This window comes from Oculina patagonica, chromosome 6 (genome assembly GCF_052425735.1).
Source record: "Oculina patagonica isolate OP01 chromosome 6, crgOcupat, whole genome shotgun sequence".
Taxonomy (NCBI): domain Eukaryota; kingdom Metazoa; phylum Cnidaria; class Anthozoa; order Scleractinia; family Oculinidae; genus Oculina; species Oculina patagonica.
The window spans coordinates 36,166,561-36,192,637 of NC_135763.1; the positions used below are offsets into that span (position 1 = coordinate 36,166,561).

Here is a 26,077-nt window from a genome sequence, read left to right on the forward strand (position 1 = left end):
GGCGTTTTTTTTTTGCGACTAGGCAAGCTCAAACTTGGCCTTCCGCTATTTAGCCTCCTACGCAGACGTTCTGCGTAAGAGGCTATCCGCTATTTACCGGAACAGCTAGGTACTTCATATATGTCGAATTTTATGTCACGTAGAAGTCGACCTCATCGAGCGACAGGAGCTTCCTGGGGCGTGTATGACCAGGACATAACATTGGACATATATGAAGTACCTAAGGTGTTCCGGTTCAGGGAAAATGGCGGAAGGCCAAGTTTGAGCTTGACTCGTCATTTTGCAAGGACTGCAAAAAATATCCTTCAATAATTAATTATGACGCCTTTAAAAGTCTTTGTCAATGCTTGGGATTACAAGACGTAACATTCAGCTTGTCAAGCACAGCTCAACTTTGCGTTTTTTTACACGACTAGTTTCCGTTTTGAGCGTTATGGCGGATGGTGGGGAGAAACCGTTTTTGGTGGAGTATGCTTCGCAGGGACGTGCCAAATGTAAAACGTGCAAACAGCAGATAGAGAAGAGCTCGACTCGAATAGGAAAGTTGGTGTCAAATCCGTTCAGTGAAGATGGTGGAACGATGAAACAGTGGTACCACGTTCCTTGCATTTTCGATTCGTTATCCCGAGCTCGGGCTACAACGAAAAAAATCGACAGCACTGATGACTTGGACGGGTTTGGGGACCTTAAGAGTGACGATCAAGCGAAAATCGTAAGCCTCGTAAAAGGTTTGTAATTATGCTTCAAGAAATCTGTTGTTTTAGATCCAGTCAGGGGTGGGGCTGTCCCAAAGAAAAGCCACACCCCCGTATTAAATGTGGGGGAATATCATTAAAAATAGCTTCATGCCATTTGCATTTGAAAAGATTCCCCGCATTAGCCTCCATTGCAAGCTAGCTCTAGTCCAATACCGAGAATATGATTGTGGTCTATTCATTGATTCCACCAAAAGAGAATTGTCTGAGATTGAACTCCTAAAATTCCTTGATCATGATGAAAGCACTATGAACAGCTCTACAAAAGCCTGTGTGAATAAGGCCATATTATTAAAGTCCCTTCTGATCTTATATGAAATTCTCCCTTTGATTTGTAAGCATATACAGAGCAAATTGGAAGGAGAATCTAGCAATTTATCAGAGTTCAGTTGGAGCTTTATTCCCAAGGCACACCTTCAATTTTAATAATTTTTATCTCCCCCCCCCCCCCCTTAACATGCACCATATACAGTAGAACCCCAGTAACTCGAACTCAGATAACTCGAACAATCCCACTAACTTGACCAAACTTCCATTTCCCTTGGATTTGACCCCACTTTTAGTCACTTTTACTCGGTTAACTCAAACTCGGATAACTCAAAAACCCCACTAACTTGAACTCAATTTTGATTCCCTTGATGAAAATTTGGGTCAAATTTACCCCGATAACTCAAATTTTGGTTCTTCCAGCTCGCCACGGATGCCCATTGAAATACCCCATTAGCCCCTTTCCTTGCGTAATCGAATTTAAACACTAAAATGAACACTACAGCAATATGATTTTAATTAAAGCAACAAATAGAACGCGTATCTGACGGACATTTTCACTCTTATCATTAAAATGTATGATCGTGTGAGAGTTTCTGACGAGATAACTTTAATTTGCACTGTACTGTGTACTAAAGTGCTGAAAAGTCGATAAACTATCAATTATTAACTTGGCAAATTGAATATTCACTCTACCCTGATAACTCGAAACCCCAGTAACTCAAACTATTTTTTGTTTCCCTTCAGAGTTCGAGTTACCGGGGTTCTACTGTATATGAATTATAATTAAGGCCAGTAATATTTTTGGAAAGGTACATTCCCATTTTAAATTTCTGTTTTACCACAGATCTAGCTACCAAAAGCTCTCCATCTCCAAAAAAGAAAGCTGTTCAGGCCACTCTTCCCTTTGGTAAACCAAAACCATCCACCCCATCAAAGTCAACTTCAGCAGATGGTACAAAAGCTGTAAGTTCCAGTGGTGGAAGTCATAGTTCCTCGCCAGTCAAGGGTGGTAGTGATGAAAATAGCAGAGACAACTCATTTCGCAAGTTCAGAGAAATCTGTATAAACCTTGCTGAGGAGCCAAGTTATAATGCTAAGAGCAAGATTTTGGCTGATTTCTTTGAAAGGGGGAGTTCTGGAGGTATGTATATACAGTAATCTGACACTTTCAAAAGTCATTGTGTCTCACTTGTCTCTGTATATATGTATGTGTTAAACACAGTAATATTGTTTGCCTGCAGATGGATTCACAGGAGACTTGACATTATGGGTAAAGATGTTACTGCCAGGGGTAAACAAAAGGGTTTACAACTTACAAAGCAAACAACTTATTAAACTCTTCAGCCAGGTAAAATGTGAAATGCACGACATTTTTGTACATTAATGATTATATTTTTTGTAAATTTGACATGTCTTCCCAATCAATGCCTTGCTAGGATTGAGATAGAAAATGTAACATACTTACAGTGTAACAATAGCTGCATCAAAGCGGGAATACCCAGGGAAGGGATTTAGGCAGATTGTCCCTGACCAATTATATGTTGTTAGAGGATTTATTTTCACTCTAAAATAATTTTCATTTACTAGATATTTGGCTGCAGTCAAGATGACATGATGGCAGATTTAGAGCTGGTAAATTTTTAATTAAAAAATATGTAGTTGGCTAATATATTTGTAAGTATATTACAGGATAAAATTTGACTTTGTTCTGGCTTATCGGTTACCTGCTATCAAAATTCATACATGATGCATGTTCATTCAATGGATCTGAACTTTCCCAGCTCTATAGGTTATTGTTAATAATTATTAAGTTATAAATTTCAGCTTTGCTTTATGATTCGTGCTTGAAGGTAAAACTTTGTCTTTGTTGAATGCAGGGAGATGTATCAGAGACCATTAGCACATTTCATGAGAGGAGTCCTCTGCTGAAACCTCTAAAGAAAAGTTTACTTTCTTTACAAGATGTGAGTGATCTTTTCTTTGATAGTTTCATACAGTGTAGATTCCTTTTTTGGAAGAAACCACTTGTCCCATAAAAAAAGTTTTTATGTTGCAGTTAATCAAGATTTATTTATTTTTAAACATTCTCATACAGACATTAATGATATTATAATAACAATATAATTATGCAATCTAGTGTACTAGTGTAAAAGACTAGCCTAGAGTGTTACTTGCTGGAAGATTTACATACATGTGCGTGTTACTGCTACTGGTTTATAACTGACAACACTGCAGGTGTACAGATGTCAATAGGACATAATTATTAAATAGCCAACTATAGTTATTATTTTTATTTTTCTCTGCTGTTGTTAGGTTGATGCATTTCTTGATAAGCTCAAAACTGTGACCAAAGAGGATGATCAACAAAGGGAACTCACTAAAATGACAAAGAGGTACTATAAGACAAGTTAAAATTATGATAAGTTTTTATTACTTACACAAAATACATTTTACATTCATTTGAAAATTGAAATTGCAACAGACCCCAGAGGAAACAACTCACTGGAAATGTGAGGATCAAAATACACCAATGACAGCCTATCATTGTGCTGTTATATGGTGATGCAAAATCAGTCAACTGTATTTATCACCTGGTGAAGACTAGCATTTCTACATTTTAAGTGGCAACATCATGTGACAAACAATACACTGCTTTTTTATTAATAATTAATAAAAAGTAGAGTTAATTATTAATTCTTTTTTTTAATACTTCTGACAATATTTTAAAAATGCTTAATTTGCATTGCAAATTCATCAATTCATATTTTGTTTGGTTACAATAATAATAAATTGGGAACAAAGGAAAATGTAAATCAATCTACCGGTAAATAATAAAGATGGTAAATTTCAAGCTCGGTGATAAATAGTGAAGAAATTATTCAACATGACACGAACGTGAGACAAAGAAAAAAATCTGAGTCTTCCGGTAGTTACAGCAAGGCGCCCAAAAGTGTGACCACTTTAAATTTATTCACATTCTTCCGTGCAAATTTAATCCAATCAGAAGTCAACTGGTAGCTGTCCTTGGCTTCTGATTGGATGGTGGTTGCATGAAAGAATGTGAATTAATTAAAGGTGGTCACACTTTTAGGCGCCTTGTTGTAAAAATCATTTTTACCTTACATTCATTTTAAACTACAACATCCCATACGTTACTGTTGGTACTACTGAAACATTAATTTGTAACAATGTTCTTATTTTTCAGATGCACTGCTAATGACTTGAAGTTTGTAATTCGTCTGATCAAACATGATCTTCGAATGAACACTGGAGCAAAGCATGTGTAAGATATTAAGTAACATGCTGTTGCTTAATTTTCTCTGTTATTTTTTATTTAGCAAAAAATAACTAAATCTAGTTAAATGGTAATTTCAGGCATTTACATGTATTGTGTAATATTGCAATGAGTAATTTTAATATGTTAATTAAATTTGTATAATGTTAATTGTGTTTAATAATATAATTTTTATTTTGATTAAACTGTATATGTTCTTTACATGTACATTGTAGATACAATAAATGAATAAATTATTAATTAATTTATAAGTTAATTATAAGGGGAATGACAATATCTGATGAGACACGGTTACTGATGGTTGTCATATTTAATATGCTATCATCAGTGCCGTGGCTTATTGGATGTAAAAATACAATTATATATTAATACAGCTTCAACTGATATCAGACTGAGTGTCAGTGTTCAAGCTTTGGAATAATACTAACAGTAACTTTAAGTATTAGATAAAATATGAGCAGGAGATCTGTATGGGCATTTACAATGGCGAGTCGATAGGCGAGCCATTGTAAATGCCCATACAGATCGGACGCGAATATTTTATTCTACTTGTGAAATGAAAACAATAAAAAGAATGCAAAGTATTGTTATGCGAATCAGTAGAGATCTGTATCAAAAGTTAATGAATACTAAATAAGCTGAGCAGGAGTTTGTATCAAAAGTTAATTCTATTGTTTGATTTGTATTGGGGTTTACAGTTGTGTACATGTGATCTGAATACTGTGCTGTACTAAACTAAACCTGTTATTAAGTAAAGTCCAAATGAATTGTAAGGTTTCCATTAGTAATTGTTTAATAGCTCTTTAACTGAACATTGTGTGACTCGAGGTCTTTCTGAGTGGATGCATAGTTTGATCACTGAGAAAAAAAAGTAAGGGTAGAACATAAACTTCTGCTGTGCACGGTTGATTACCTTTTAAATAAATTACCAGGGTTTGATTATGTATATAAGTATGGGTAAGGAAAAGTCTGCATATTATTTTAAAATAGGGGAGGAACTATCGACCGATAGTTGCCCTGTAAAAATTTGATGTTCTTTAAGCAAATATTAGCCTGAGAAGCGAAGCATCGTGTGCTAATATGCTAGTTTTAAACATCAAATTTCCAAGGGACAACTGTCAGACCAATAGTTCCAAGACTGAAACACTCTAGATATCGTTTTTATTGTTCACCTCTAAATTTTCTTCTGCGCGCCCATTCAAAAACGAGCATCGGGAATTATTTTTTACTTTTCAGGATAAAACACTCAATTGAAAGCCGAAATTTAACAAATGAAACAAAACCAGACAAGATACCAACTAAATGCAGTGAATTTAGTGGGGTATTTCCGTCTGTAGGCACGCTTGTTTACAAGAAATTTCACGGGCAGGCACTAACCATCAAGGGATTTTTCTTTAACGGGCGCCATGGGCTGATAGTGCCCTCCACGGATGAACACCATTGCGTCACGTGATCAATTTAACCCAATCAGAATCGGGAAAAATTCAGTGGTGAACTATAAGGGCCTATAGTGGCTCATCAGGCTGGAGCTTACCCTGGCTTCTGTAGCATGAAGTGACTTTGAGTATTTCTACTCCTCCTTGGATGGTATGCTAGTCTGTCGCAGGGTTATGTTGTGTTCTTATTTCTTGATGTGACAATATCCTGATGATACTCACTTGTTTATGCTAGTCATATTTAATATGCAATCATCATCGGTGTGTCTTATTGGATTTAATCTCCAAACTGGAACTTACATAATCAATAACATAGCATATAATAGTATTGGAAACCATGTGTTTATTAATTTTACAATGTGTCAAATATTTTTTAAAATGTACATGTGCTATATATTGGTCAACATGCTATGGATATTCCCCATGCAATATAAATTATCCTTAAATTTCTGTATTGTATTTACCAAACTATATTTTATTCCAAATGTTTACTTACACTTTGACTGTAATAATGTAACAACAGTGCACATGGCTAATACCGTCGCTTGCATCTAAGCATGAACACTCACTGCCAAAACATGATGTAACTGGATATTAAACATGGCATGATTCATCATCAAATGCTGAAGTTCAGCAGACCATAAAGGCAACTTTCGTGCTCAAAATGCCCGCCAATAAGTACAGGCGAAACTTTACACCAGAAGTGATTTAAGTGAACCTGCAAATGCATACAGTATATCGACACAGATCAGGATCAATTTTTCTGTAGAAGCCTCCATATCCAATCTTTCTGCCATATCGAAACCGGAATGTGTTGAACTTTCGGCACGAAAGTTGCTGATACAGTCCGCCAAACTTCAATGTTTGATGACGAATCATGCCACGTTTAATACCGAATTAGATCATGTTTTGGCGGCGAGTGTTCATGCTTAGATGCAAGCGACGGTAAATAAATTGGTTGCCTTTACTTCACTTCTTCTCTGTTCAGTTTGGATGCACTTGATCCTAATGCTTATGAGGCATTTCAAGCATCTAATAATCTCAGCGACGTTGTAAAGCGATGTCTACAGAAGAAAGCGACCAAAGCAAGTGTTTTACCAGGAATGAGTAAAAAACTGAGCATCAGAGCTTCCTTGATGACTCCTGTCAAACCAATGCTGGTATGTACATTGTATAATAATTGACATATTCAATATAAAATTAAGATAATGATATTAAAATCTCTTAAGTTCAGGGTAGTTTCCACATTATTTTTTTAAAAATTCTTCCAGTCTTACATGTAAGTCTCCCAGACAGCATTAATTCAGTGCCGCTAAAGTGACATACATTATGGCTATGGGTAATTATAACGCGTTATGAATTTTCTCACACAGTCAAAACTATTGATAAATTGAAAGTCTCATGCTGTGGACTATTGAATACTGTCAGACAGGTTTTAGGAGGTGGGAGTCCAGGAGTCCTATGGATGGCAATTGTCAAAGAAAATTAATATGAATGTAACTGTATACAGAGGTTTTTTAGCAAATTGGAAATCTTTACATACCTTTAAACTTAGAACTGCCGGAAAACACCTTGCATACTCCTCAGGCCCTCCTATGGGGACAAAGTTAGGCCTTATAAAAATTTTTGACTCTTTTTAATCCTGGCTAAAAGCCTGCTTAAACTTTTTCCAACTGATGGCACTTACAGAATGCATACATATGGTTAAATTAAATCGATTTTCAATATTGAGTGTCTTTAAACCAAAACCAATTGAAAGTATTTTACTCTGAACACAGGCCCTCATACTATCATTTTTTGCTTTACATCTGCCTGTTGTTTTTCTTATTATTAAATTTTTCTTCTCACTCACTCACTCACTCATCCTCTTCACTCCTATTGGTGGAGTGGGCATTTCAAAAGTTACAGTGTTGGAAAAAAAAATTACTCAATATTATGAAGAAACGTTTTGAAAACTAATATATGTTTGATTTTTAACATTCGCTTAGGCAGAAGCTTGTAAAAGTTTTTCACAGGCAGTGAAGAAATGTCCCAGTGGAATGTACGCAGAGATAAAATATGATGGAGAGAGAGTTCAGGTGGGTCACATACATTTTGTCGGTCTCTGCTTAACCTTCAGACTGGCGCGGCAATGATGCAATGGTATCTAGTATGTCACGTAAAGTATATTCATGTGCGCAAGTCTGTAGAGGTGGACATCTAGCTCTATGCCAAAAATTCCAAAAATGTGTCACAGCTGTAGTAACACTGGCTGACACGTTTTTGTTTTCAATTTAAATTCAACTTTCAAGGTTCACAAGAGTGGCAATGAGTTTCAGTTTTTTAGCCGAAGTCTCAAGCCTGTTGTCTCACATAAGGTAAGCTACTTTTGCCATGTTTTTTTTCTTTTGTATTTTAGTGAACAGATGCATTTCGTACAGTAAAGCCTGGCCCTTTAGACAAGCAGCTCTCAAGTTTTTCTTTTCCAAGGCATTGCATGCTTGTCTCAGTTTATGTTTTTCTTAATTTAGTTGGCAGACAACATGCCTGGGCACTTGCCCATTGAGAAAATGAGACAGACACTTTATTCAGTATTTTTTTTTTCCCGTTTTTGTTTCAATCCTGCCAGGTTGCCCCTATTAAGGATCACCTCCCAAAAGCCTGCCCCCATGGAAACAGCTTAATACTGGATAGTGAGGTAATTGCCTTAAGTTTGTCTAGTGTTCAATAATTATTTCGTTTTCAAATTGAAAGCCCTATCAGTTGTGATGCAAGCTTTTCAGGCCAGATAACCCTGAACCTTAAAACAGATTGTAAAATGATTACAATTATCACTGTTGTTTTTTGAGCTTTTTTGTGTATTCTGAGCATTTGTGCTTTACTTTCAATCAGAAAAGATAAGAAATAATAAAAATTCAAGTGCTGAATATATATTTTTACATTCAATAGACTTAGTACACTATTAAATTTACTGAAAACTAGAGTCTGTCGCTTGGAATTAAGATCCTTACGGCTTAGTGTTGTGCTCAATCTCGTCATCGATGTATCAAATATGTAAGTTTGTTGCTTTTTACCTCAGGTGTTACTTGTAGATAACAAGACAAGCAAACCTCTTCCTTTTGGAACTCTTGGCATCCATAAGGTATAGGTGGAATGTTTTATATTATTTACATGTCTTAATGATCCTAAGATAGTTACAAATTATATTATGTAGTCCAGGGGTTAAATGTGCCCATTTACATGATTGTACCAATAATTTATTGTTTTATTCAATTTAAATATAGGTTATGCATTGCATTTCTTTTTCCTTTTAGAAATCAGCATTTAAAGATGCCAGTGTCTGTTTGTTTATCTTTGATTGTCTCCAGTTTAATGATGAAAACCTCATGAAGAAGTATGTCATTATAAGTTAGCTGCTGTTTATTATGTTATTTAACCACTGTTAAGTTATTGTGGCGCATGCTTTATCTTTAGGACTTGACAGAATATCGCCCATAGTTGGAAACAGCTTTTATTCTCTCCAAAACACACGTTGAATTAAGTTTGATGCTTGCCACACGGTTTACTTTCTTATTAAGAATAATTTGTGTCACTCTGGTTTCTTTTAGGAGTGTGAAAGAGAGAAGACAAGTCTTGGAGAAAAATGTCACTGTCATCCCAAACAAAATAATGTTATCAGACACAAATTTCTTGAAGGTAAGTACTTTAATTGTTGTATGAATGTTCATCATCATCATCATCATCATCATCATCATCATCATCATCATCATCATCATCATCATCATCTGGCCTTTTCCTGTCACATACACATGTCCATGTAGGGCATGACGAATATTGATAGTTAGTGCAACATTTTATATCACTGTTATGATCTTGTCACATGTGTTAGCATTCTTTTGCAGACAGAAAAAGAGCTGTCGAAGTTGATGTCAAGAGCCATGAAAGAAGGCCTTGAGGGATTGGTGCTCAAGGACGTTAATGTAATGTAGAAATAATCATTGTAACATACTCTTCTAGTTGTACATAACGATTTGATTTACAAGGTTCATGGAGGCGCTATTGTTTCTAAGGTGTTTTTTAGTCTTGTTTATGTAATAACTCTGCAGAACTCTTTACAATTTAGATTTTTCAGTTTTTATACAAAAACAGGAAATGCTGTGCATGATCTGATAAGTCAAAAGCTATTAGTGATTATGTAAAATGTACTTCAAGTCACATGGAAATTAGAAAAAGGAAAGACAAGGTATTTTTATAGAAGACATAGAGGAGCTTATTCGTTTCTTTGTTTGTTTTCAGGGTATTTATGAACCAGGAAAAAGGCACTGGCTTAAGGTACTAAAAGTCCTCCACTTCCTCCTTCTAGTTAAAATCACTAGGCTTGTAACTAAAACTAAACAAATGAAATTCTGTCTGTACATCCAATACTACTTCACCTTTTTACTGACCCACTGTAGTGTAAATAATGAGATAACAAGTGAGTGACTTTCATGTATTTCTTTGTCTAAGATGAAGAAAGATTATCTTGAAGAGGGTGCCATGGCTGATACTGCTGACCTGGTTGTACTGGGGGCCTATTATGGCACAGGAAACAAAGGTAAAGTGGCTTCTGGCTACTCTAAAGTATATCCATGGTATTTGCCTAAAGTTGTAATAAGTAGTTGCTTATGACAAGTGGATTTCTAAACAGTTTAGTACAGTCATTTGCATTTGTTCCTGCATGCATTGCATGCCTGTCTTAAGTTCCGGGTAACCTCTGCAGGTGGCTTAATGTCAATCTTTCTGATGGGAGTCTGGGATCCAGCCTCTAAGCAGTGGTGTACTGTAGCCAAGTGTGGGAATGGTCATGATGACAAGACTATCGAGCGGCTCAACAGGGAACTCAAAATGAAGAAGATCAGCAAGGTTTGCAAATTAAACGACATTGTAGCAGAGTCTAAGTAGGACTGACACAAAAGGTGTCAGTATTATAGAGGAAGATTAACTGTAAAGTTTGATCTCTCCAAGATCAAATGGACTGTCCGCTGAATTGAGATGTTTGCGTTAGAGAGATACATGTACGTAGACGTTGTCTCTCCAGGACTAAATGAAATGTCTACAGTAAACAAACGACCGTATTTTGGATGTACATATGGCCAGATTCATCTTTGTGTACAAAGAGAATTAAACAGTTCTATTCCTCGACAATGGCAAATTATTTTCCAACCTGTTGTAAAAGAAGCCTTTAAACCCTTTAAACCTAAAGAGATTAGAATTACGAGAATACTGGCTTGATGTACCTTCTGCCTAACCGAGTTTTTAAAATGGACATTAAATGGAATGTTTGACAATCTGTATAAAGGGGAATTAATTGGTTTATGTGTGATTTCACGTGCAGGACCCCTCTGAAGTCCCATCCTGGCTGAATGTCCATCGCAGTTTAGTTCCTGACTTTGTTATTGAGGATCCAAAGGTAAATGCAAGCTTCAGTCAATATGACTGCTGGCGATACGTGTAACCAGCTGAAAACTCAATGATTATAAATCATGCCAACACACATGCAGCGATTGTCAGCTACCATTCTTTTTCGTTTCAATGGTACATAAGAAACTTACCAACTAACGGATTTTTCTCGTGATTCTCGTTGCGTTTATGGTCGTCTTTACTTTTGCTTAACAGGATATAGGTTTGTATAGGTATCTTAGCATGTGTCTTTTATTCAAGCACATGCCGTGTGTTAGAATTCCTGTATCTCTGCTTCGCCGGCATGTGCAAGGAATAAAATGGTTATACTTCTAAAGATCGCAATTGCTGTTGTACGCTGGGATTTTAGTCAGCGATCACCTGGTATTTAGGGACTCTCTGCTTCAAATCTGATTTAGTCATCGGACGTTTGTACCTTTTAGAGTGGACTAGACGCTACTGTATGTAAACTTTCACTTATTAATTCCATTTTTTTTCTCCAGAAAGCCCCAGTGTGGGAGATAACAGGAGCAGAATTCAGTAAATCAACAACACATACTGCTGATGGGATATCGATCAGATTTCCTCGTGTGACGCGCATCAGAGATGACAAGGATTGGAAAACTGCAAATGACTTGCCACATCTCAAGGTACATGTACTTTAAGTGTTTTCCAGGCCTTGTCATTGAGTATCTTGTCTTGTTTCTGTATTCTTATAATTTTAATTTTTCTTCAGGTTTTGTTCAAGAACTCAAAAGCTTCAAGCAGTAAGTAATTATTATATTGCTTTACGACAACAATTCCGTCAAATTTTAGAGTAATTACTAACTGTTTTTGAAATTTTTGGGGAGACTCGCTCGCTTGTTCCCGATTTCGCTTGAGTTAGTAAACCTCTGGGATTAGGGCAGATATGTCATGACTTGTTAATAAAATCCAGTGAGCGCATTTTCTATAAAGTGATCTTTATTTTACGACTGGCAGACACGCGCAAGAAGACGAACCACCAAGCACATGTAATTCAACGCATTGTGTGTTTTTGAACCATTGGGTTGCTATATTTATGACTGCTTGGTTTTGTAGCTGAATAATAAAGTGATGTTTGGTTGTAGGTGTAGCAGACCAGGAAGGGAGTGATGATGACGACGATGAAAATGATGATGGTGACGACATTGATGACGATGATGATGACATTGAGAAACCTTCAAAAGCTACGACAGGAACACGAAAGAGAAAAGCAGTGGACGTTGCAGGAGAAGGATCGCCTAATAAAAAGGTGAGATGCAATTTGTATTCAATTCGAATAATTGCTGCCATGGTGGGCTAATGTCTGTCTTTGCGCACTCAATCCCCCCCCCCCCCCCGCCACCCTCCGCCCCCACTGGAGAGGTGTCTGGGATTTGACCCGAAATAACATCCCATACTAATGTCATAGATCTAAGCAGTGCCTCTGATTGGTTGATGTTCCATTTTGAATTTTTGTGCGCTGAAATCGACCAATCTGTAGAGAGTTTGAAATTTTTCGGATCGAGGTCAGTGGAAGCTCTGTGCGTGGCACGAATTGAGCGCACGTGAAAATGTGTCACTTAAATGGTGTTGATTTTTTTTTAATCGCTTCTCAGTGGAAATTTTACAATAGTTTGATCCTGTTTTCTAAACTTAATTTAGAGATCTAATTTAGATTAGGGTAATTTACTGGTTTGTACACAAAGCGTTGATTGATTGTTATTGTTTATCCTCAGTCGAAGCCAGCTTGCAAGTATGGATCGAAATGCTATCAAACGAACGAGGACCACCTTCAAAGATTTAGCCATCCTCAAGTAAGTGTTGTGCGGGGCATTCACATGCCGTTTTTTTTTTTTACGCTGTTTCGGCAATGCCCTATTGGTACTTTTGGGCTCTGGTATTTAAAACGTGACCCTTTATTTTCTATTTGTTTTAGAATTGTGTTCGCGAATATCTGGCTTTATTTGACATTAGACGCCCAACTATCGTCGTTATATTTAGTTTCAAATTTCCCTAGCTACTTAATTACCAAATAGAAAACGTGCACTCTTTCACTGAACAATTAGTTTTACTTTTTCTCCCCTCTGGAATTTTCATATTGAACTTTTGTTTTTCAAGCATGCATCGCTCATACAGTATTCCTTGTTTTGCAGGCTGATCATGAGGCCGACAGTAGTCCAAGTAAAAAGAAGGTGAGTTGCAGAATAGATTTTTGCCATGCTTCTAATATTGATACATTTGCGCGTTTTGGAAGAAACCGTCACTGTGTTTAACAAATGCTCGTGTAAATTTTGCCTTGTTAGCGACCTTCCCAAGACGTTTGACTACTCCGAGCGTTGTTTGCTCTAGCTTGTTTGCACTTTTGCTACCGTACCCGTCGCTAAATTGACTTCTTGCACTTTTTATTTTTATTTTTTGGATGTAGCAATGAGCCTTTTATAACTCTTTCTATTACTGTTTTGTCTGCAGGGTTTAAATGATGTCTTTCAAGGATTGACGATATTTCTCTCAAAAGATCTTGAAGATTTGGCGAAACTCAAAAGATACATCATTGCGTATCCTTTGATGCATAGCTACACGTGCTGCCGCCTTAGCTCTTGATGATATCACGTACCACTTTCAGAATTTCTGTGTAAACTTTTCTTTCTCTAATCTGGTATTTTTTGTTCCCATGTGCTGATTTGTAAATAAAATAGCACATAAAAAGTAGTGTGTCTTTGCCTCTTGCGCCAAGCCTGTTACACATTCTTAACGTATCACTTTAGTTATGACGGAGATTTGGTGGAGGAGTTTGATAAGGACAGTGCAACTCACATTGTCAGTAATACGAAGGTACAGTAAGTTATTTGTGTACTAATCTAGTTCACGAAACAAAAACAAAAGATTTTGGCTGTAACCAATTGATGCTGCTGTAATCGCCAATAGGTGCTGAACAGTAACAACTAAAAGCAAAAAGTCACGGTAACTTTGAAACTACTGCAAAAGTCTTTTCGGGTTAGAAATTCCATTCTATACTTGCATGTGTGATGGTAGATTATGTAGAGGCCTTGCAGGGTCAAAATAAAATTTCGTTCTAGCCTGAATTTGTCGGCTTTTTTGTCAAGGCTCATTTTTTCCCGGCTGTTAGAGAGCTATGCATTTTCAAGGGACACAATCCATCTGCATACATGACGTCCCAGATGCATTCTGGGGCGATCAAACACAGTCGGCCATTCAGTTTTCCGAAGTGATAGAATATTTTACGGCAAAGCAACAGAATGGATTGGAGCAATGACTTCTTTTCTTATTTTGAATGTTTGAGAAGCAAATAAGATCTTCAATGTATTTTTTGGAGGGACACAATACCTGAGAAGGTGGGGCGGCCCGTTATTCATCTTGGCGATAGTAAATCGCAAAACCAGCAGTTTTCGTCGACAAGATGAAATTTTGGTCGCATTAGCGACCAGTGAGTCGCACTTTCTAGCCCTGTAGCTGCTTTATTTTCTGATATGAAATGTTTTCTTCAACATTACCGCAACTTTGATTTCAGTTGGCTGATCAAGGCATGATATTTTTATTTCTTCGGTGAAAAGTAGCCGGCAAGTGTCGTCAAACTGCCGGCTACCGCCGACAGCCGGCTGCTATTTTGAACCCTGGGCCTTGAGCGAGGAATAACTAGAAATCTAGTTCCGTGAATGAAAAGAGCGAGACAAATTCTTTGCAAATTTAAAACAGTTTGCAAAATGTGACTCACTGACGCAACGCTTTATATTTTGTAAAGTGGAGCTGATATCACATGAGGAAGTTCCCGGTATAATAAAAGCGACATTCTTCAACCCAATGATAGTAATATGCATGAAAAGAGCCCCCCCCCCCCCCCCCCCCCCCCCTCGATACTAAATTGATTTGAGTCTCTCGCTTTTTCGTTGCTCGTCGTTAAAAAGAGCTTGCTTCGCCCGTCTGTCCTAGACGAAATAATTCGTTTATTGGCGGTTTTAGAAGTGTCCTTGGAAACAATTGTCTCATTTTGTTCTCTTTCAGACTGGTCACACATCAAAAGGCTCTGCCAGCCTCGTCACTCCAGCGTGGATCTGGCAGTGCATCAAGAAAGGACGTATCGTGCCTGTAAACTGAGAAGTTTGCACCATAAAATCTATGAAGTCTTTTGACAGCTCACAGCACAGAACGGACCAGAGAGCCACACTGATCTCCACTGAGCTCCGTCACCAGCAGGAAGACGGCTGTTTACTGTGACATTAGTGGCTATTTGATTTGCGTCTCGTCTAACGAAGCAAGTCAACACAATTCAGTATAATCATGACTTAAAGCCCTGAAAAAAATATTTATTAATCAAGTCAATATTTGCCAGCTTGAATTTAACTGGCGGGAAAATCTTGCTTTTGTTTTCGGTTTGCGACGCCTTCTTGTAGTAGGTACGCACAGTAAATTAATTACTGAATATATTGCAAATCGTGTGAAAATGCACTGTTGAACAGTTTCTCTAGAATATCATGTCGAGAACACTTTATTCCTTACCCAAGCAGAGCTTAGTGTGTTACTTGGGTACAATTTTTGAACTTTACGTCCACTTTTATTTATACTGAATGCATACGTTTATGAAATAAACATGCAGATTTTTTCCTGATGTATTATATCTAGAAGTGTACTCGATCATCCAAGCATGTATTCAAAACCTGCAACGGGTAATTACTCTCAGTAACCTTCCCACCATAAAAATGGAAAACGTCTTGGAAATGAGGGAAACACGACTTATTTCATGCCTTGTGTGGCGAGTCAAACTCGTATTAAACACAGTAACCTATTGTAGGTCACAGAATTTTCTACCCACGTGTACTGTCTGAACAACCTTTATTTGCGAACGCGGGCTACCTTTTACTGATATGTTTTTTTTTTTTTTATTTCATTGCCACAAATCTGTATGAACTATCTTGTGGTTTTTTGACGTCAAAGCCCTGGCTGTTGCGGACACAGATGTTTCCCTGTTTGTTCGCGCGCCCAACAACTTCCTCGATAACATTGTTATCCCTAAGAACTCACTTAAACCACGCTAACCATTTACGCAAGTTAGTATCAATATCAAACTTAATCTGCGATGAAGCGTTCTAAAAGAACGCCTGATCACAGTTTATATCAAGCTGAATTGAACTTGTGAATGCTTATGACATCCAAGTAGATATAAAAAGCTGGAGTGATGTAGAAGCTGCTAGGATAGCGTGGTAGACACACACATGGTCTTTTGTAAATATATATATAATTTATTCAAGTTTGCGTAGTAGCCGACGCGCTAGATTTAGACATTTGAATTTGAATGCTTATTGACTTCAAAGTTAATAATTTCAAGTGATAGTATGGGCAGTGGCTTGTTAGAAATTTGAAAATAGTCCAGTTTTTCTTTTAGGTTGTTGTCCCTTATTAGTAGAGAGTTCTCTTTCTAAAGCAACTTTAAAGAAATTGACGCATTGATATGACGCGTTTGACATGCAAACGGTGTTTTACGTATATTAGCCTGCGCCACGTGTTCATTTACTTGTGTTTAAGTGTAGATCCCGTTATATTAGCCTGCGCCTCAAGTGTTCATTTACTTGCGTTTAAGTGTATACTCAATTGTTTATTTGCTTGCGGTATCTCGCCTGACCGTTTCTCTAAATAACATACACCTTTTAATTACGTTTCTCAACTTTTTTATTTCATCTTTGGAACTCACTGACTCGTCAGATTAACCATTCCGTTGTCAACTTATAATTTCAAGCTAGTTTTCATTTTCTTGATACTTTCTTGATACGCAGAGTAAAAAAAACCGCAAGCGGTGTTACTGCGTATATTAGCCCGTTTACATATTGGCCTCTCTGCATGACGTAGGCATTGCTTGTTTCCGCAATTTAGCGACACTAAAAAGCTCTAACAGATCAACTGTTTGCCAGCCTTGCTAATGTTTTGAGTTGCGTTGTTGCATCGTGAGGTAAGAAAAAGAGACTAAATGCATTAACACCGTGACTGACACACGTAACTTCAACTCATTCAGTATAGGTTCCCAACACCCCTCTGTCCTGCTTCTTTAACAACCCTAGCCTTGCATTGCATTATATTGTTCATATATATCGTACAAAGCGCCGCGCAAGTACAACGAATATCATACGGACAACATACAAATAATTCACGGATATATATAACACTATTGATATGAGAGATGGGTGATATCGATACAAATTAAGTACTGACCGTTCTAGATTCATTGAAAACGCCGTGGATTTATTTTTTATGTATTTCCGACAAAATATTTTCCCGTTTAATTGAGTTATGATAAGCACGGTCTTATTGAACACTCTTCACCAAATCATTGTACCAACTCTATTAATACCAGGTGAATATAATGGCCAAAATCAAACCAAAAAGTCGAACGATTGGAGTTCGATTGAGTTCGGTAATCGGTTAAACAAAATTAAACATCTAATTTGCTGTAAATTTGGTTATCGAACTAATCGGGCCAATCGAACAAAAACGAACAAAATCGTGTAAATAATTAAGGTGGCTATGAACCTCTATGATAGAATTCTTTTAATTAACTTTGCATAAAGTTATATCATGACATCAATATTGATGGGTTCTTTAGCTTTGAAAGCTAAAATTAAGGGCGTAACAGGTTATGATGTAACTATGGTAACCACTAATGTAAAAGTTGAAGTTGTAAACTCTCACAATTTCATTCCAGATCGACAAGGCTATAAGGAAAATGGTCCGCTGGTTGATATATCTATTACTGGGTATTATTATCATGACATTCACAAACAATGTGAACGCTGACGAGGATGGTGGTGGTGGTGGTGATGGTAATAACGATGATGATGATGATGATGATGATGATGATGATGATGATGATGATGATGATGATGATGATGACACCCAGACCACCCCTACACCGCATCAACCAAAGCCTGTGGTGCAGCCAGAGCCACCTCCGTAGGAAAATTACTGGGAATTTATTGGCATAAGTGCTGAGAACTCGTCACCGTTGTTAACCGAAGATATAAAATACAACTAGTTCGTTTTTATTAAGTTTATTTGGTTTTAGTCGCCAAGTATTTCACCTTTATCTGTGGAAAGACAATTCAATTGTAATGTAATTTGAAAATAATCCAATTTTTAATTACTCTTAGTTTTTGTAATTCTTTTAGGTAGGTGTCTCCTATTAGTAACGGGTTCTTCTGCGGCTAAAGCAACTGACAGAATAATAAAGCTTTTTATTACGAATTTGATTTGCAAACGGTAATACTATAGCCCGAAAGGATGATTTTTGACTAGTTTATTCCTGTCAAATATAACAATTTTCTCGCGCACGTTGCTTGGAGGTGAATAGCAAAGGGTATCCGGTTTGAGTTTTAGAAGCCAATCAGCGCACGCCAAAAACGCTATCCGCTGTTTAGTATATATTAATTACGTATAATTATTAGCCTGCGCCTCAAGTGTTTATTTACTTGCGTTTAAGTGTATACTCATTTGTTTATTGCTTGCGGTATCTCGCGTGACATTTTCTCAAAATATCATATTTTTTATTACGTTTCTCAACATATTTTTATTTCATCTTTGGAGTTCACTCTTCAGATTAACCATTCCGATGTCAGCTTATAATTTCAAGCTAGTTTGATACGTTAGCGCGCAGTTTAAAAATGTGCAAACGGTGTCATTGCGTATATTGGCCTGTGTATATTGGCCTGGCAGACGGCAGCTTGACGTAGGCATTGCTTGTTTGTACAATTCAGTGACACTTAGAAGCTACAACAGATCAACTCTTTGCTAGTATTGAAAGCTGCGTTGTTGCACTGAGGTAAGAAAAACAGACTAGAAGCCTTAACCTTAACACATGTAACTCACTTTCCAGCAAGACGTTCATCTCGACTCATCGTAGCAACCTTTGCATCGAATTTCATTATTCATGAACAAAGCACCACACAAACTACCAATGACATGGGTAACAGGAGAAACGGATACATACGGGTATATATGTACATAGAGAGAGAGAGAGAGATCTACGAGAGGCCGCAAGTAACACAGCCACGCATAAATACTAACGCATATACAAACGCCTATTTCATTTCCAGGACAAAAATAATTTGTTTGCAGGCACTCTAGCACACGGCGAAATTTAACATGTGTGAGAGCAAAGAGCTGAAAGAGATATCGATGCAAACTAAGCGATCTTCCGACGTACAAAGTTTCTTTTTTTGGCGGGGGAAGGGGGGTTTCGAGATTCAATAAAAATACTGTACATTTATTCTTTCTGTTCTGAAAAGAAATACGGCAAAATGATTTCAATTTCACGTTACGGTTGAGCTGTGATTAGCCCATATTGACTGCTACTCAGACTACTCTTCGCCAGATGGATGAACAAAATCTATAGCTTTGTGTGACATGTCTAGCTTGCTGGAGGCAAATTTTACAACACCCAAAGGCTTTTCGAAAGAAATGTGATATGATAGTAAGAAAGAAATGTGATATGATAGTAAGAAAGAAATGTGATATCATAGTAAGAAAGAAATGTAATATGATAGTAAGAAAGAATTGTGATATCATAGTAAGTGTCTGTATGCCCTTGTCACAGTGAGTGAGCATACATACTTGCGTAACCCAGGAGGACAGCAGTTTGGCCGTTTGATGCCTTGGGGCGTCAACAAATAACAAAGCGGTGCCTGGATACTGAGTATTCACAGAGGCAGTACACAAAAGGCTGCGCCAGACATTAATAGCAGTCTGTGCTTTAGTTGAAGCCGTCAAAGACTGCGACGTTTCCCTTAAGCATAAAGGCGCATCGTTATGTACCTCGCCACTGTGAGAAAAAGGAACAGAAAGGAAGGCCACCTTGCTTCCCCTGCCTAAAATAAGGCCAAGAAGTTGAAGTTTTACCAGTTCCTAAAATTTCCTTTCAGATCAACAAGACTATAAGAAAATCATGGCCCGATGGTTAATATATCTATTACTGGGAATTTACATTCTTACAAACAATGTGAACGCTGATGACGATGGCGATGATGCTGATGATGGTAATAGCGATGATGGTGATAATGATGACCATGACACCCTGCAGACCAACTCCTACATGTACACCGCAGAAGCCGAGACCTTTGCCACAGCCAGAGCCACCTCCGTAGAAAAAAAAAACCGGCCGGGAGCGAAGAGAGGCGGCTGTATTGGCATATATTGGGAGTGTATTGGCATAAGTGCTGAGAACTCGTCTCCTCCGTTAACGGAAGATATAACATACAACTACAGTAGTTAGTTTTTGTTAACTTCATTTGCTTTTAGTTGCTGAGTAGTTCGCATTTTTTTATGGAAAGACAATACAGTTGTAATATTACTGTAATATTTGCTAGTTGAATCAACCGATGTTGACTTATCTGATTGCCTTGTTAAACTTTGTAATAAGGAAACTTAAAATAACATAATTATAATTAAAACTGCTGGAGCGATCTGTGGTCATAGCTATAATATAAAAATGTTTAAAACAGATCTAAGAATATAAAAGGATACTCTAAATTTTCGATCGCCTTCTGCGGTCTTCTGCAGAGAATGATGGATTTTGCAAGGTTCGCAGAATTCTAATAAGTTGCATTGACGTTATTGTTCGTTGCCCCCCTGGGGAGCAACTAGCGATGCGTAAACCCTTGGGAAGGGCGCTTTTTCGTTTATAGTGTTTTGGTCGAGGAAAGAATGTAAAGACTCCAGAAACAGTCTTTTGTTCTTGCTGCTCACACCTGTTTCAAGAATTTCGGCGTAACTTGGATGTATGTCGTGGCCGATTTCTGCATGATGTTTAATCGCGGAGTTGATATTTCCGTTTGTTCCGGGCTTGTGTTCGGCCCCTCGCGATTTCCAGCTTCTTTTGCTTTCCGCAACGTATGCAAATGAGCATGTCCTGCAAGTCACTTTGTATACGATTCCTTTCAACTGCTCTTTATTTGGTCGGTCCTTGGGCTTTTTGAAGATTACATTTAATTAGTTACATTTACTTTCAATTTAGATTACGAAACTGTGATAAGAACTTTCAACTAGAGATTTCAAAAAGTTTAAGTTGTTTCGTTTTATCTTGTAAATTGATTCGCCGAGCCTTTCATTTAACCACTGCTGGTAGAATGGCAATAATTAAAACTGTGTTTGTGAAATTACTTGAGTCGCCGTTTCCGTTTCTGGACTTGATGTGTATTGAAAACATCAGGCATTTCTATGACCAAATACACCCGACTTAGTAAATATATATACAAGTACAAATAAATTAAACTAGCTCAGAAAGTCAAAATCTCGAGAGGACTCGGTCTTCTTTTGTCCAGGAGCTACCTGTCCCTGCGTGTGCACGAGGGACTGGTTACTCTGGGAACACATAATTTGATTGGCTAGACGGAAATGTTAAAATCTAGCCAATCAAATCAACCGTTTTAAACTTTGTAAAGGAAAAAGGGATTTTAAAATAACGTGCCCATGCCCTGCCATTCATTTAAGATTTCAAATTTACAAGAGTAGTGAGGACGGGCCTTATTAATACCACAGGGAACCCAAGCTCGACGTATGACCCACGCCCTTTCTCGTCCCCAGGGCCGCCTGTCCCTCTCAGCCGGCGGGCCCCTGTGCACGAGAAACTGGTGGCTCTCTGGACACATGAATTGAGTGGCTAGGTTTTAACAAAAGGGAATTTGAAATGGAAAATTTTTACCGTCAACAGTCAATTGAGCCATCCACAATTAGCCATCAACAGTCAAATTGCCTAAATTAAATAATCGCCTTCAACCGTAAAAAAAAATCAGTATGACAAAGTTACCCCCCTCCCCCCATTGAGACCCTTATCCTTAACCGACGAAAACGAAGGCCGAGTTGGCTAAACTCACACGGTATCTCCGCAAGATTGAGCAGGATAGTTGTTTTATTATTCGACAAATGGTCAACAAACGCATTTTAAAGCCAGATAAACGTGGTTGTGCAGCACTTTTTGAGAAGTTGGACGAATGTTATGAAACTACGCATATCGCTGATATCTTTATAAAGATGCGCTATCTCAGAAATATATAGGGCCCGCGACTTTGTTGAATAAATTATAATAACTTGGATTTTTGCCTTTTTTAATTTCTTGATATAAACCCTACAGAAGCCAGAATCAAGTTACAGATACATAGGAAATAGCCCCTAAATATCGCCCGCGCGAGCAAACGGCCTGGATAAAAATTCAAAAGGCACTAGGCGAAAAGTCAGGGCTGTAAGATCCGTAAGATTGGGTAGCTTAGTTGCCCTTTTCTGCGCGTTAGTTCACTAAGAGTGTTCTTCTTTAATTGTACATGTGCCTTACAACAATGCGTTGATGCAATTAGGAAGGACAAAGTCACAGAAAAAGTTTCTAAGATTAGTTAACAATTGTTCATTGAAACCAAAATTTAACCTCAACCTAACCCTAACCCAACTGAATTGTGCAATGTGAATAGCTGACAAAAAGACTCAAGTTATTCCAAATCCATGGTTTAATTGCCATTCTACCAGCTTTGCTTAAATGCAACTTTATCACAGCAACTCAAAAAAATGTACAAGTACATATACAACTGTGAGCTAATTCAGCTGTAACGACTCGAAATAACGATACAACCTCTTCGAAACGATTCGCTTACCGTTTACTCTCATGAACTCTTTATAGACAGTTCATTTAAATTTAACTTCTAACATTGATCAATCTGAGTTTTAGCAATGTTAAAAAACAACAAAAAACGTGGGTACTGCTTGCGATCGTGGCTCAGCTGTGAGGTCTCCACGACATCCTTTACTTCTTAAGCGCCCACTTCGGAATGGTTGGGATCGGACTGGAATGCGGATTCCTTCTCTGCCTTCTTCTTCTTCATTCGAATGCGGTACACCAACACAGCGACAGAAATGATCATAAGTACCACCATGGCGCTCCCCAGAGTAGAAAACAGCACTAGGTAGCTGCTTTCCTGAGGGCGAACCACTTCCGAGATGGTACCAGTTTGTTGCTTATTCACATCACCGCCCATGTTGGGGAACGCTCGCTCAACGATCTTCGCGTACTTCTTGTTGACATGCCCCTGCACGAACTCTTTCATTACATCCTCGAAACCCTGGCATCGATCCTCGCGTGAGCATAGCAGAAGGTGATGGCATAATTGATGGAGCTGGTCGAACCAATGCGGCACCATTGCAGTCTCGTTGTCATGATATGAAGATGTGTCAAACCAGAAGTAACCAGTGTGGTTAGCGACTCGACGTATGGCGGACATCAAGGTAATATACTCGCTCCAGCTCAGCTCATGTGGACAGAACCGGGTGCTAATGGGTGTGAAGGCCTGGCCAGCTGCATTGACAGAGGCATCACAGTCGGTGACAAGCGTGTATATGGAACCATTGCGCACTTTTCCCTCGCTACCGTACGGGCGAACAGTGAGATCGACGACCATATGGTCTGCTGTGAAGCCATCATGGGTAGTCACATTCTTACCACCTGCTGCAGGGAATATGGCAACCACCTTGCACCAGGCTGGCTCCCTCTTGGCGCCCGTGATTCCATAGATGACATCATCCTTGGAAAGTTGTGACACACGAACGACACCTTTCGTCTGCTCTTCCACCTTCATGTCACCAGCTACACAACCTGGAAATTCGAAATCTTCGGGAACGGTAATGGTAATTGGAATGCCACCAATGTTGATGGTGATTGTTACAGTGCTATCTTCATCTTCATCTTCATCTTCATCTTCATCTTCATCTTCCTCGCCTTCGCCACTGTCTTCGCCTTCGCCACTGTCCTCCATTTCGCCACTATCTTCGCCTTCGCCACTGTCCTCGTCCTCGTCTTCGTCTTCGTCCTCGTCCTCGTCCCTCCTTCGTCTTCGTCTTCGTCTTCGTCTTCGTCTTCGTCTTCGTCTTCGTCTTCGTCTTCGTCTTCGTCTTCGTCTTCGTCTTCGTCCTCGTCGTCGTCAGCGTTTACATTTTTGGTGAACGCAAGGATACAGAAACCCAGTAAGAGATAAACCAACAAGCGTGCCATTAGTCTGCAATTTGGTATCTGTAGCAAATCTGCGAAACAACAGTAAACGTTGAGTGTCAAAAAAGAGTGTTGTCCCAAATTCACAAGTGAATTCGTAACTAAATTAACGCAAAAGCATTAAGGTGGCAGGACTTTGCTCTATCACTACTTCCATTCTTTATCAGCTTATACTACAAACATGGTATCAAACGAATGACAAATCATTGCTATACAGGTTGTAGCAAAACACGAGCTCGGGTAGCCCAATTTTTATTATCAAATTGTGGTCAGCATGTTAAGAAACGACTTGATTCTACGGAAGGAGTTAGAATCATGTTACATTTTCGAAAATAATCCTCAAGAAATGTAGAAAAAACATCCGCCTGCGGCTCATGTTTTCTACACTGATTTCCTTCGTGTTCTCAAATGCCCGTCGTGTGTTTTGCCCGGCGTGAGTATAAAACATGGCTTAGACTTCTTTATTTGTTAAGTATTTTGTATTTTGTGTACCCTATGTAGGTTTTCTTGTTTGCAATTACTAAAACTTAATTAAAAAGCAATAAAATGCAAAAAAAATCTTATACAGGATAGCCTGTGTCAATAAGCAGAGGCTTTTGCAACGTGAGATGTGACACAACGCTAATATAAGCAAGCCATAGCCGCTTGAATGTCAAACGCGTCCCACTTGCACCGCATGCAGCTCCTATATCACTCAAACTTATTTACCTGGAAGTCAATAAGCATGCAAAGTCGAGAAACTTGAAATATTCCTGAATGTTTGTGTTTCAGGTTAAGTTTGCTTCAGTGTGAATTCCTTGATGGTTAGCCTGACTAGTGAGCTAAACATTTATATGCCACGAGCAACAACAACAGATAAATATTATGTTGCTGATAGAACGTCAATATATGGGTCACACTTGACTTAACGATCAAATGTTGCCGAAAACAAATTAACAACAATAACAAAACACTTGAAAGGCAAAGCCGAAGTTTAAACTCTAATCGATCCTTACTTAAAAGCACAAATGGCGTTAGACACTAAATGAAGAACCAAAATAGACTAGTTTTGTTGTAATTTGTGTTTGGTTTTTTGTTTGTCGAAAATGCATTTATACTCGGCAACTTTTTGGCAACTTGAAATATGTCAACTTGAAATATGCCTTCGAGCAACTTTTCTTACTTTCTAGCAATTAAAATAATCCCCAGTTGAACAAGATTGATTTTTCTCGTGAAATATCTTTTGGAAAATGTCGAAGAAAGAGTTTCAGAGCTTTTAGATGTTAAAATTTCAGTTTCTGGAGGGCACGCTCCCAGAACCTCCTAGCAAGATCTTGCCTCATCTATGGCAAAGGTCTGGTTACGGGCCTGGCATTCTGAGCAATTTTTAGAGCGAAGGTTTCCGAAGATTTTCCGAGTGTTGTTCGAAGGCCATACATAACTTTCCGTGGAAGGTCTGATGATGTTTCATCTTTCGGCTCATTCAGCATTAAAACATTTAAAGCTCGTCAGCAAATATGACGTTAACGATATCTTCACGATTTTCTCGAAATCCTTGTAAAGTGTAATTTAAATACTTCTGTTGCAGTGACATTGCAACAAAATGCTTAGATATCTCAACTTCAAAGGGTAATTGGCATATTTGAAGAAATTGTATTTTTAAAAAGCAACATTTTGGAATTTTTGGAGCAACTTCTGAGCAACTGTTCTTTTAAATAAAAAGCAACTTTTGAGCAACTCGAGAAATTTCAAGCAACTTATGGACACCCCTACTCGCCCTAAATCTCGGACCCAATGTTATAAGTAAGTTGAGTTTGTTGTTGGTTCTCCTTCTTGCTCTGCGAGGTTTCCTCCGGGTTCTCTGGTTTTTCTTCCTCACCAACAAAACAACATT

The 26,077-nt window shown here is 38.1% G+C and overlaps 3 protein-coding genes and 1 long non-coding RNA gene across 6 annotated transcripts in view; 2 read left to right on the plus strand and 2 right to left on the minus strand.

Moving 5' to 3' along the window:
* The first annotated feature begins 225 nt into the window (after positions 1-225).
* LOC144657577 (DNA ligase 3-like) lies at positions 226-16,008 on the plus strand. 2 transcript variants are annotated; one of them, XM_078517926.1, is made up of 27 exons: positions 226-728; positions 1,870-2,166; positions 2,267-2,373; positions 2,613-2,657; positions 2,903-2,989; positions 3,339-3,418; positions 4,231-4,308; positions 6,745-6,916; positions 7,745-7,834; positions 8,048-8,113; positions 8,365-8,433; positions 8,815-8,877; positions 9,050-9,129; positions 9,344-9,431; positions 9,638-9,715; positions 10,032-10,067; positions 10,242-10,329; positions 10,495-10,637; positions 11,110-11,184; positions 11,678-11,824; positions 11,911-11,941; positions 12,284-12,447; positions 12,914-13,000; positions 13,343-13,369; positions 13,647-13,732; positions 13,943-14,009; positions 15,198-16,008. In XM_078517926.1, exons 1-27 carry the CDS (start codon positions 344-346, stop codon positions 15,288-15,290), a joined length of 2,829 nt encoding a protein of 942 aa, XP_078374052.1. In that variant the 5' UTR covers positions 226-343; the 3' UTR covers positions 15,291-16,008. The 2 variants fall into 2 exon arrangements, with proteins under 2 accessions (XP_078374052.1, XP_078374051.1); XM_078517925.1 differs by having other exon boundaries at positions 12,914-12,991; positions 13,331-13,369.
* Positions 16,009-16,158: 150 nt separating this feature from the next.
* Positions 16,159-18,424, plus strand: LOC144657625 (uncharacterized). Of its 2 annotated transcripts, none has more exons than XR_013571585.1 (2): positions 16,159-16,415; positions 17,887-18,424. It is a non-coding gene; the product is annotated as an uncharacterized LOC144657625 (long non-coding RNA). The 2 variants fall into 2 exon arrangements; XR_013571584.1 differs by lacking the exon at positions 16,159-16,415 and adding an exon at positions 17,068-17,136.
* LOC144657596 (uncharacterized) overlaps positions 17,782-26,077 on the minus strand; it is an 83,728-nt gene continuing 75,432 nt past the window's right edge. The window contains exon 3 of the mRNA XM_078517950.1: positions 17,782-17,796. The gene's annotated coding sequence lies outside the window, so the exon portion shown is untranslated. The remainder of the gene's footprint in view (positions 17,797-26,077) is intronic.
* LOC144657602 (uncharacterized) lies at positions 22,655-24,114 on the minus strand. Its single transcript, XM_078517956.1, has one exon. It carries the CDS (start codon positions 23,969-23,971, stop codon positions 22,973-22,975), a length of 999 nt encoding a protein of 332 aa, XP_078374082.1. The 5' UTR covers positions 23,972-24,114; the 3' UTR covers positions 22,655-22,972.

Bases quoted from the DNA above. Each gene is read 5' to 3' on its own strand.
- LOC144657577 (XM_078517925.1), top strand. From the start codon at position 344: ATGCTTGGGATTACAAGACGTAACATTCAGCTTGTCAAGCACAGCTCA. The intron at 6,917-7,744 runs GTATGTACATTG...ACATTCGCTTAG, and splicing joins CTCCTGTCAAACCAATGCTG to GCAGAAGCTTGTAAAAGTTT. The intron at 11,185-11,677 runs GTAAATGCAAGC...TTTTTTCTCCAG, and splicing joins TTGTTATTGAGGATCCAAAG to AAAGCCCCAGTGTGGGAGAT.
- LOC144657602 (XM_078517956.1), bottom strand. From the start codon at position 23,971: ATGGAGGACAGTGGCGAAGGCGAAGACAGTGGCGAAGGCGAGGAAGAT.